This window comes from Arvicola amphibius, chromosome 1, assembly GCF_903992535.2.
Source record: "Arvicola amphibius chromosome 1, mArvAmp1.2, whole genome shotgun sequence".
Classification (NCBI taxonomy): domain Eukaryota; kingdom Metazoa; phylum Chordata; class Mammalia; order Rodentia; family Cricetidae; genus Arvicola; species Arvicola amphibius.
The window spans coordinates 11,387,287-11,399,363 of NC_052047.1; the positions used below are offsets into that span (position 1 = coordinate 11,387,287).

The following is a 12,077-nucleotide window of genomic DNA, read 5'->3' on the forward strand; positions in this document are numbered from 1 at the left end:
GACATTGTGCAGAAAGAGTCTAAAGTAGAGGTCTTCACTGAGTTCCTCCCTCTGGAGCTCAAGGAATCCCATGGAAGATGGGGGACGGCAGGAGTCAGAGGGGATGGAGGGCACCAGGAGTACACGGCAACTGAATCAACTAAGCAGGCTCACGTGGGCTCACAGAGATTGAAGGAACAAGCAAGGGCTTGCAGGGTCTGCACCACATCCTCTGTGTGTGTGTTGTGTCTGCTAGCTTGGTGTTTCTGTGGGACTCCTAAGAGTGGGAGCGAGTGTGTTTCTGACTATTGCCTGCTCCTGGAACTTTTTTCCTCATAATACCTTGCCCAGCTTCGGTGTGAGGGCTTTTGCCTTGTCTTACTGTATTTTGTTTCATTGTGTTTGGTTGCTGTCTCTTGGAGGTCTGCTCTTTTCTGATGGGAGATGGAGGGGGGTGGATCTGGGGGAGAAGGAAGGTGGGGAGGGTGAGCTGGGAGGAGTGGAGGGAAGGCAGCTGTGGTCAGGATACAGCGTATGAGGGAAGAATCTATTTACAAGGAAGGGAGGGAAGGTGGGAAGGAGGAGGAAGGACGGGAAGAAGGAAAAATACACTGGTAACAATGACACTCTTGACTTTGAGGTGCTTTGGCTGCTGTGGGCTCACCTGCTCAGTGATACCTGGCCCAAACTCCACCTTCCTTGAGCTAGGGACATAGTCAACTCCCGGAGTGGCAGAAGCTGGGTCTGAGGGTCGTGTTGCACACCAGACAGATGTGAAGGTGGAAAGGTCAGTGCCATGGCGGATAACTGGAATCTTCACTGTGCCTGGATTAAGGTAATAGCATTTTTTTAAATGTTCAACTTGAACCAAAAGATCAGAGGGCATCTCAGGACAATCATCTCTCAGCACAACAGTGGCAGCTTTTCCACCCAGGCTGTCTAATGCAACCTTAGCCATGTTCCTCTGCCCCTCTGAGCAGGGCTGAGAGGCATCATAGCTCCCTTTCCTTGACCCCAAGGTCAAGAGGAGACTCACAGGAGGGTTTCAATGGGGGTGGCACTGAAAAAAAATAGTCCTCTGAAAGAGCAGGTTTCACATTCACCTGAGGCATGACCTGCCACCCAAAATCCAAGCCTATCCGAGGAGAAAAAAAAACCCTAAGATAAGCGCCTCAGCTAGAAAAGTCAGTAAAGAGCTCAGGGGACCTGGGGCTGCATGTTCTTAATGTTTTAACTGGGTTGATTTTCTTGTTTATCCAGCAGTGCACACATCATTACTTAAACCATATAGGCTTATTATCTTAGGAATAAGCCTCATCTTTTGGGTTCACCATATGTGCAGTACCCTAAAGATATTTAATTCTCATAACCATAGAGATCGAGAACCCCATCAAACAACATATTCTCAATATAAGTCACATATTTTTTTGTATATGAAGATTTTTTAGAAACTTATCTACTTGTTTTTATTTCAACTGTATGAATATTTTGTCTACATGTATATGTGTATTGGTATCCACGGAGACCAGAAAAGGGTACTGGATCCCCTGGAACTAGAGCTTCCATGTGGGTGCTGGGACCCAAACCCAGGCCCTTCTTAAGTACTGAGTCCCCTCTCCGGTCTCTAGTTGAGTAAACTCAGGCAATTTGTTTGACTTCTCTGGGCCTCAATCTGCTTTTCCATGCAATGCTACCTGATCCACTGAGGATGAAGTAAGAATGCACAGAGCTCTCATGACATCATGCTTGGCATTCATTGTGTGTTAAAAATATTAGTCCCGGGAACTGGAAAGACGGCCGGGTAGTTAAGAGAGCTTGCTGCTTTCATAGAGGATTGATGTCATCCCTGGGCTCCGAGGGACCTGCAAACCTGTGCATGCATGTGTGTGCAAGCATGTGCATGCAAACACACATAAACACAGACACACACACTAAATATTTAGAAGTGTTAGTTCCTAACACAGCTCAGAATCCCTTCAAAGAGTTAGAAGGCTTTGATCTTCAATACAGCTGCTGTCATCCTCTGCCAGTGGCACATGATAGATTACGAGACCCTTAAAAGCAACAAGAAGGAAAGAGCCTGGGATCTAAAACAGTGTATAGAAGAAATTTACCAGTAACTTCCTTTGCGCTGACATCTAAATGATAATGATCCATGTGTTAAGACACCGAAACTTGGAAGCTTGTTTCAGCAGTTGATAGTACACTAAATACCTATCTACATCCTCAAGGATTTACATTGCTTCACTTCACAAGCCAGAATAATTAGGGCCATATTGTCCCTCTGGGCCACAAAGTCAGACCAGACCATGAAACCCCATGCCAGTTACTTCTCTGCCATTATCCGGAAGAGCAAGCGAAGTGGGTAGAACTCTCTATTCTCACTACCTTCCATTGCTGGTCTTGATGGCCTGTTCTTCAAGACCAACAGTAGCGTCACTAAGGAATGACACCCTCCACGTCTTTTAGGACATTGTTAAACAGGAGCCTGGACTGGCAAGGATCAGGAGATAGTTCCTAGAAACCCAGAGAGCCTCTCAATTACCTGCATCCTCACTGATCGTGAAAGCCGTGTTGCCCAGGGAGACAGTCGAGGCATCATTGGGCCCACTAATGAGCACCTTGGCCACTGCCAGCCTTCCAATGCGGGCATTGTCAGAAGCATCAGCCAGGGCGATCTCAAACTCCTCTTCCTCTTCATACTCGCTGTCATCAATGACCATGACATCACATGTGGACATGGTGACACCGGGTCCGAATAGCACACGACTCTCTACAGACCGCCCTCTGGACTTAAAATCGGAACCTGATTCCAGAGCGTAGAGACTACTTCCCATAGCCGATTTGGGGACCGTGTAGCAAACGGCAGACACAATGCTGCTTGAGTCTCCTGCAACGCACACAGCGAGAGAGTCGGAGCATGGGAGTGAGTGCTTCTCACATCTGAACATTTCTAGCAACTTAATGAGCTCTTCCCTCGGACACATTCCATCACTATTTCTGCTCAAATCTGACAGGCAACTTTCCTGAACTGCAGTTTCTATTAAGCCTGTGGTATAAACCGCTTGAGGATTTAATATACCCCAGATACTTCCCCAAATAACTTGGAATGGATTTCCTATTCTGTAAATTTTGTGCTCTGTTAATTCACAAGACTCATTGCCCACCATCTAAGACCACAGCGGGTGGAAAGATAAGAGGCATATTTGGTACTTTAAGTAGCAAAGTAATTGTGTCCTGAAGGAAGGGAGTTGAGAACAGTTCACTGCCTCTCTGGAGAAACTTCTGCACTTTAATTCCCCAAGAGAAACAAGCTTGTTTGAAAAAAGGAAAGACGAAACAATACAAAACAATATAAAAGAATATAAAGATACAAACGGCCTCGCTCATTAGTGCTGTCACATCCCTTGGTGGCAGCCTGCTGCAGGCCTGGCGTGGTGGCCCAGAGCAATCAATGGGGCTTGCCTGCCTTCCAAGCGGTATTTGCTGAGGTTTTGTGCTGCCCACAGTGTTTATTTCACTGACACCCAGTCAGCAGATTCAGTACTGAAACCCGACATCGTCATCTGCATTCACCTGGTCTTGAAAGGGGAATTCATGCCCGTGTGTTCTAAAGCGTCAGGACTGCACAATCATAAACCCATAAAATCTCTGTTTGGAATGCCCGGCCTTAAGAAATTGCCCCTTATTTCCCAAAGGGAGTATATTTTTCATCGGAACATGAGACTGAACATCCAGGTAGGGAAATCTTTGAGTATATTTTCTGCCTTCCAAAACCTGAGATTTACACAAATATAACCTCTCTCCTTGACCACAGTTGATAAATCTTTTATGGAATGGGTGATTGATTAAAAAGACTAAGTTAATGAATAATGCAAGGTGAAATCTAACTTGTCTTTTCATGGCCTAAAAGAACAAATGGAGCTCTAACTACATGCCCTGAGAAGGGAGGCCTTCTGGTAATGCGCAAATCAGGCGGACTTGACATTACAGCTGTTCTGGGGGTCAGTGGGCTCAAGCTGATGTGAAACCTGAGCTCTGGGCCACAGAAGAGCTCAACAGGCATTAGTGATTAGCATAGCTCCTTGTCCCCTGCAGCCACCACAGACCTTTTCTCTCAATAGGTGCAAAGAGAAACCCAGCGCTCTCGTTGACCCGGTAGGTCTTCTTATCAAACTCTAGGGTGGGCTCATCCTCTGTGTCATTGATAATGACCTTCGCCTGGGTGAACTCGCCTAGCAGGGCATAGGCTGGCATGCTGAGCTCCACAGTGAAACTCTCAAAATTCTCAAACACGTCATCATCATTGATGACGATGGTGCAGGACTTTGTGTCCTCTCGCTCATCGAACTGCACCTGTCACAAGGAAACAAAAGGAGGTTAATCGTGCCTTCCCTGGTTCAGTTCCCTGGGAGGACTGTGAGAAAAGAGCACCCAACTTGATCTGGCAAAGACTGCATGGCACCTTTGGGTTGTTCTATCCACCACATCCCTGTCCTTCCGATACTACTTAGTCACCTCTCCTGTTCTTCTTGCACAACTGGGGCTAGTTTATGGTATAAGAACATGGAGGTCAAAGAGCCGAGTTACCACAGATGACTAGATAAATGGGTGACAGTTATTTGTGTTCTTTTTATTAACAATTATTATTTGGCTGCTCAGTGCTCTTTCTACTTGGGTCAAGCTTAAGCAGAAAGAGCTCCACTTTCAGAGTAAGAAGATTGAGTTTCAGGTGCTGATTGACCCCCCTCCCCCGCCCCAGAGGTAAAATTATGTCAGTTTTAAGAACATCAGGTACTTAGTTTATAATGATATTTCTTCTACACTATTATTATGAAGACTAAAGAAAACTATATAACGAAAGTGTTAAGATATTTTAAAGCACTACACAAATATATCACCACTGCCTTGACTATATTATGCATATAATTAAAAATTAACAAGAGAATCTTGTTGCACTGAATCACTGAGTTTGAGTCCCTAAAATGTCACTTAACACAGCAGGATAATCTTTTGCCATAAAATGGGCTAGGCCTGTGAGTGAATTTAGCAAGTACAACACAGAGAACTTACATTGTGTTCACATAGCTATAAATGTAAATGAAAAAAGAATGCATGAATGAATGAAAAAGAGAAGGGAGTAGAAGAGAAAGAGAAACAAAACAGAGGGAAAATAAATAAAACAAGGATAAACCCTTTAAACAGAATAGAGTTGTTTGTATAAACTGAGGCAGTTAAAATAAGAAGCAGTGTAAGAATCAGTCAGAAGTCTCTAAGGGCACCCAAATCTGAAGAATATCCAATTTAAATCCATCAAAATCATTAGTGCATACATAACCAACTGATCAAACTGAGTTCTTGCTAATCTGTGTTTCAAAATGCCCTCAAGAAAACAAAAACACTATTAGATCTCTGTTTAATATCTGGAACACACTGACAGACCTTTATCTTTTCTTGAAGTATGTGACATCCCTTTGCTGAAGACTCCTTACCCTCTCTGGTCTTCCCTATGTCCTCAATTGCCATAAAAGGCTTTCACTTAGTCTAGCTGATGCCTGAACATCGAGAAAGGACATAGTCCACTTTGTTTTACAGAGATTTAACGCCTAATGTGAAGCTGACTTGGAAAAACGGAATAAACACCCATTAAGTATGAGCACTGTTCCTGTAGGCGAAAAGGAGCTCACTCTCCACCCCAGCCCTCATTCGTGCTGTGTGCACTCACCACTGACTTCTACCCCTACCCAACCTCCTCCTTCCGCATCTCCCTTTTCTTCCTCACCACCACCCTCAAGGTAAAAGAGATGACTTGAACATTTCTCTGTAACTCAAGCTCAAGGCAACTGATACTCAACATGCCTAAGACAAAAATCCCAGCACAAAACGTCAAACTTGCTCTTCCTGGCCTTCCTCTCATAGCCAGGGCAGGATCACTCATGCTGACCTCTGACCCTCTCTGTAGGCCACCGCTCAATCCTGTCAGTTTTACTATTTGAAGCTCCCCATCTCACCACCTTTCACCTACTCTATCCCGAGAATTCACTAAGTGGTTTGCTTATGACTCCCTCCCATACCTCCAGGAAGAGAAGGGAGGGCACCGAGAGCTGAGTGGGGACGTAATACCTTGATGAGGTCTTGCCGTGAGGTAAAATGTAAGCACCTAGAAGCCAGATGATGATGCAAGCCCTGGCACATACTCCAGGGGAGAGCAGCCAGACTGAAGAACAAAGTTCTATGGGACTGGTGTATGAGGGAATTTCTTGAGGAGGATGTGGGCGGGAAGGGAGGTGGGTAAGAAGCAGAGGGCACCACCGTAACCTGCAACCGTGCCGAGGAACGAGTGGTCCTCTCCACACCTACCTGACCAGCATACTCCATGTAGTCCTGCTGTCCGGGATGAGAGCTGACCCTGGAGCTGGAGCTGGCTGTGCCTTGTTCGGTGCGACACAGGACAATGGCATACTGGTTCAGGTTCCCAGTCCTCTGCACCGTGACACTGACAGACCCGGCCTTCTCACTGACGTTATAGCTAGGGACACATAAAAGTCACGCTCCAGAAATCTGTCTTGGGGCTATAAAGAGACCACTCACTGTGCTATTTGGTCCCAGGACTCAGGCATTTCTGAGGACAGGCAGTTTAGTGCTTTCAAAAGTTACAAAAATTAAGAGAAGATGCTTACAAGGGACAGTCACAGCCCCTATGAACAAGGATACTGGGGTTAAAGAATGCCACCTATTCACTGTGGAGGAGACTAGAGTCACCCAGAGCATTATAACAGGAGATACAAACTTCAGAACTCAGAGCCTGGGGAGGCGACAAAGAACCTCTTCCAAGTGGGCAGAGTAATTAGAAAAGGCCAGGGGGTTCTTAAGGATAAAGCTGTGCAGACGGTTGTTAGGGACAGCTTCAGGAAGGGCCCACTGAGCCGGATCTGAGGGATGCCTGCAATTGAGCTGGGGTGGTGCCTGAGCTGGAGCTCAGAGGACACAGATTTCTAGACAGAGTTTTCTGATGTGCGAGCCTGGGCAGGGAGGGCTCTCAGCCTAACACGAGGATTTGCAGTGGATGTGTCAAGAATTAGTTCTCAAGATCTTAATTCATAATGAGTAGGTTTGGAAAAGCCAGAGGAGAAGAGCAGTGAACTAGGCTTTGAATTTCATCACTGAGGATAGCCGTTCAGCCTGTTGTGTGTCTCACTGGATGCTTTAGGCACAATGCCTTTGAGAGAGTGGCCCACACCGTCAGTTTCCTGGGCAGCTCAGTCCATTAGATTTAGATGCTTGCTAACAAAAGAAGATGCCATTTACTCAACTTGTTTAATTTTAGAGGTGATACAATCAAGAGGTAATTAAAAGCAAATCTCAAAACATGACATATTTTACAATTGATTCTAATTATTCTGAGTATGTCCAAGAGTGGAGAAGTTACGTCTCAGGCTCCTGGAAGCAAGTTTGGTTGTCCTATCCACACCAGAATGGTCAAGAAATCGATATCTCAGAATAGTGACTCTCTGAAATGCTAATTAACAAATTGTTTACTCTAGAATAAGAACCCTAGTTTAACTTATAAAAGCAACACCATGTCTGTCCATCACTATTATCAAATGACACTCCTGGATTTCCTCTATAACTGGATGAGGCAAACATCTAAATCTACATATGTGATGGACAGTTTTATGAAGTTCAGAGAAACCTTGGAAAAACACGACCTGAAGGTTTATTTTCTATGTTTTCCCTACAGATTCTATTGGATTATCTTCTATAACTTGAAGATAAAAACAAAAGAGTTCAAAAGAAGCATTGAAAGAGGATGGTGAAGATTACTTGGCTTAGGGTTGGAGAGATGGCTCCATGGTTAAAACACTGGCTGTTTTTTCCGAGGACCTGGGTTTAATTCCCAGCACCCACATGGCACCTTATAACTGTCTGCAACTCCAGAACTCCAGTCCCAAGGGATCTGACACACTCACACAGACACACATGCAGGCAAAACACCAATCAATGCTCATAAAATAAAAATAAATAAATTACTTTTTAAAAGATTACTGGGTTTAAGATCTCGTCTTACTGCTTGCGAGCTACATGACTAAATGTGAGGAATTTAGCCTTTGCCTGCCTCTACCGCTTTGCTACTGTGGGAACAGGAAGAGAATCTCAGAATTGCACGTTGCAAGCAAATAGGTTGAATTATGTTGAGAACATAGCACTGTACCCGGTATGCACATTATATCATCCAATAAAGATTTCAAGCAATTATTTCAATGATTGTTATCACTAGCTTAACAACCACCATCTACCAACACCACTGCCACCACTGCTGCCACCGCCACCACCTCCACCATCAAAAATAATGGACCTGCCTTCTATAGTATTTCATCCTAATTTCTTCTACTTGCTTGATTTATTTTTCACTATACAGTACACAATAAAAACTGTACCTGGTATATTTGAAGCTGATGACAGACCACTGGATATGGAAGATATTGTCTCTGACCACATTGGGTTTACTGTCTTTCACCAGAAACTGAAAACTATCCATGACTTTCTGGATTTTCTCCTCATGCAACACATAACGAATCACCCCCAAGTTCACATCCTCTGTGAGAAAAAAAAGAGTCCCAGAATCCACAGTGAGATAATGAGGGAGTGTAAAGACACTTTCATAGGTCCCAGGCCACATATCGAGTCTAGTCTTCTAATGGGCTAGAGGGACTGATTGTCAAAACTCTAAAAAGTATAGTAGTCTTAAAAGCAAAAGATTCGTCCTAGTTTTAAAGCAAAATCTTACAGTTTCATGTCCAAATACCTATCTTACAGAGAGCCCCTTTATGTTCATAGAAAAGGAGAATCTTGGGGTCTGGACAGAAAGCACCCAAGAGAGTGTCTGTGGGGTGTTGAAGGGCAAATCTGAAAGCTGACAGAGATAAGCCTTTGACCCCATCCTCTGTGCAGGAAAGTGTTGTGCTGATAGGCAAAGCCTGGCTGACAGCAGCAGCTCACACACAAGACAGCTCTGCATGACTGAGAATGTGCTGGGAAGGGAACACAGAGCAGGGACCTTAAAGAACGGTGTCACCCGCCAAGAGTGCCTAATCACAGCCGTCCCCAAGAGGAGCAGTGACGAGCTTATACAGAACTACAGAATGATCTGCTTTATGTTACTCCAAAAGGAAACTATTTCTGTTGAGCAGCTTATACACTTATAAAGCAGACTTTAACTTCTTGGTGGAAGATGTTTAAAAGTAAATGCCATTGGCCTTAGAGAATAAAACAATAAACTTCTTAGATCACAAATCTTTTGGGCTGGCAGTCCGTTTGTTGTTTGTCTTATAAGGAAACTGAGCAGTCCCACATGTCATTTATAGAACACCTAGAAACCTGGGGGCAGGGGACATGGTGGAGATGAAGCTCTCTGGTCCAGAGCGACAGGAAGAAACCCGGGAAGAGCAAAATGTGCGAGGGGGTTAGACGCTAGATGGTCCATTTGCAAAAGTAGCTGGAAGTGACCGTGAGAGCAGCATTTGAGCATGGCCCCTCTCTAGGCTCCTAAGAACCCACCCTGGGTGAAGGTGGCTGCGGCTCGGCCTGGCTGCAGCTTGTTCTCCACGTAGCCGTGCATCGGGCCCATGGTGATCTCATAGACAAGCTGCGAGTCCTCTGTATCCGGGTCCATGGTCAGCAGTTCCTTCTTGGTGATCAGGTTGGTTGCCTGGAATAGAAACCCATTAAATTTAATTCCTGAGGTGGGAATTAAGCTGGAGCAAGACCCTTTGACTCAGATTTAATTCGGTTGCACAGTGATTTACTGAGCGCATTGACTGCACAGAAAACTGTGAGGATGGAAACTATGCCAGCCTCTGCTCTGGAAGTTTTCACAAAGAAAGGCTCCTGAGCGGGGTCAATGGGGCAAGAGTCTTGTGGAAATAAGCAGGAGATTTCAGTTTGGCTTTGAAAAAGGATTGAAACCTGGGAGGAATGATATAAGGGCTAAGCCTTATACCTTAGGAGAATCGCTGAAAATCCTGAGGTTGATCAGGATAAATATACTGTCCCCTGATACTGCTCAAATATACTAAGCTTAATTTTTTTGTCCATTTACCCAGTCAACACAGGGTGAGATCTGGAAAGAGAGCAGCGAGCAATACTGTACGTTAGTGGGCTTAAACAGATAAGGGTAGGGCATTAACTTTGGATTATATAAACTAGAAGTATTTGGTGACTTCACCATACATTTATTTAGCCACACAGGGTCTCGTTATGGACTGTAGACTGTCCTCTAACTAGAATCCTTCTTGATCGGCCTCCCAAGCGCTCAGTTTACAACAATGTGCTACTGTACCTGGCCACTGGAAACATTAATAACTGCTATCGGAATAGAGGAGGGATGAGAAATAGACCCAAGTAATGAGAAAACAATCACTGTAGTTGAATATTGAGAAAAAGTCAGTGTGTAAGAAGAATTTACATGGTGTGTGTGTATATGTGTGTGTGTGTGTGCGCGCGCACGCACTCGCGTACGCACGATCCATGTGAGATCCATGTGAGGTGTCTTCCTTTATTGTTCTCTACCTTGGTTTGTGGAACAGTCTCTTCCTGAACCTGGACCAGCAGGACTAGGATGGCTTTCCACTGAGCTCCAGAGATCCGCTTGTCTCTGTGCCTCTGGCACTGAGGTTATACACATGCACCAGTGTGCCCGGTTTTTCACATGGGAGCTGGGGATCTGAACTTACATCCTCACGTTCTTTAATGACAGAGCCGTTTATTCAACCCTACTGTATTCATTTTAAGAAAGCCAACAGTTCAATAGCTAAGCACCCTCACATCCCATCATCAGTCCTTGAGGATGAAAAAGGCATGGCAAAGATGAACATCACTAATCAAAGCTCTGAAAGGGGAGGAGATGCACTTGTGCTGGTGCTGATGCTGATGCAGAGTTAGTGCTGAGTTGCTAGCACTTCCAGATGATGAGATGTACCTTAGAAGGGCCTGCTGGGAACCGGGAGATGGAGGTCTCCGAAGGAGGACTCCTCTGAGTACAATTGCTGACAAAGGTATCTGTTCCTTTCTATCTAGGGCAAGCATTTAATGTTCCTTAGAGTCCATTCTCCCCTCCTAGTTTTAGCTGAGTGCCTGCCCGCCCAGCTCGAGACACGATTTCCCAGCCTCCCGTGAAACATCTGTGCTCATCTGACCAATTTCCTGCCAACAGAATAGAAGTGGAAATAACACACTCAATTTCTGTGTCTTTTGCTTAAAATAAAGTTCCTCACTCTGGACTTTCGGTGAAATCTGCTGTATCCAGCAGCAGACACTCAGCGATGGGTAGCTCCATCCTAGCGAGGACCCTGAAGGACTCACCTTGCCATCCATATACTCCAGCCACTGCAGACCCAGGTTGGTGACAATTCTAGGGGTGCCATCGTCCACCGGGAGGATGTCCACGTGGAACTGTTGAGGTGCTGCAGTCATAATCTATAGGGGAAGCCAGAAAAACACTTATTACCAACACTGGAGTTTCTCAGACGCTGTACCTAAGCCGCTGGAATCCCTGCACGTGTCAGAGACGAAGCGCAGGCTGGGAAGCTAGTTTTCACCTCTTACCACAACTGATATGAGGCCTCAGGGAGAGTGATGATTGACAAGGAGAGTCCAGCATGGACCCAGAAACGAAAAGCAAGGGTGTCTCCACTTAATCTCAAGGGTGTCAGTGCTGTAGAAGCTGGTTTTCACACACACGTATGTGCGTGTGTGTGTTAATATGGGGTTATCCAGCATTGCTTAGGCTGGGCTGGAACTTCTGAGCTCAAGAAATCCTCCTGCCTCAAGCTCCTGATTACGTAGGGCTATAAGTATGTGCCGTGGTGACTGGGTCCGTTTATGTCTTCTTCAGGGGATGTCATGAAGCTAGATTTGGAATAAATGACAACTATTGCGTGTTTTCTCTGATGTAAGGTTCTCTATTTTACTGTGTCCAAATGGCATGGACATAGAACGGGGACCATGAGAGGAGCAGGTCTAAAGGGCGTGGGAAACAAGAGCGGATAATGGAATATAAGTCACACACACGAAAGCAGAAGGCTAAACTCTAGGGGGAG

The 12,077-nt window shown here is 45.2% G+C and overlaps 1 protein-coding gene across 1 annotated transcript in view; it reads right to left on the reverse strand.

The window, feature by feature from the left end:
* The window catches only part of Fras1 (Fraser extracellular matrix complex subunit 1), a 403,170-nt gene that overhangs the window by 39,490 nt on the left and 351,603 nt on the right, over positions 1–12,077 (reverse strand). Inside the window, exons 51-57 of the mRNA XM_038339383.1 lie at positions 11,341–11,454; positions 9,538–9,688; positions 8,418–8,577; positions 6,340–6,508; positions 4,089–4,335; positions 2,525–2,869; positions 644–804 (exon numbers count right to left, since the gene is read on the reverse strand). Of these exons, the coding sequence (XP_038195311.1) occupies positions 644–804; positions 2,525–2,869; positions 4,089–4,335; positions 6,340–6,508; positions 8,418–8,577; positions 9,538–9,688; positions 11,341–11,454 (1,347 nt within the window). The remainder of the gene's footprint in view (positions 1–643; positions 805–2,524; positions 2,870–4,088; positions 4,336–6,339; positions 6,509–8,417; positions 8,578–9,537; positions 9,689–11,340; positions 11,455–12,077) is intronic.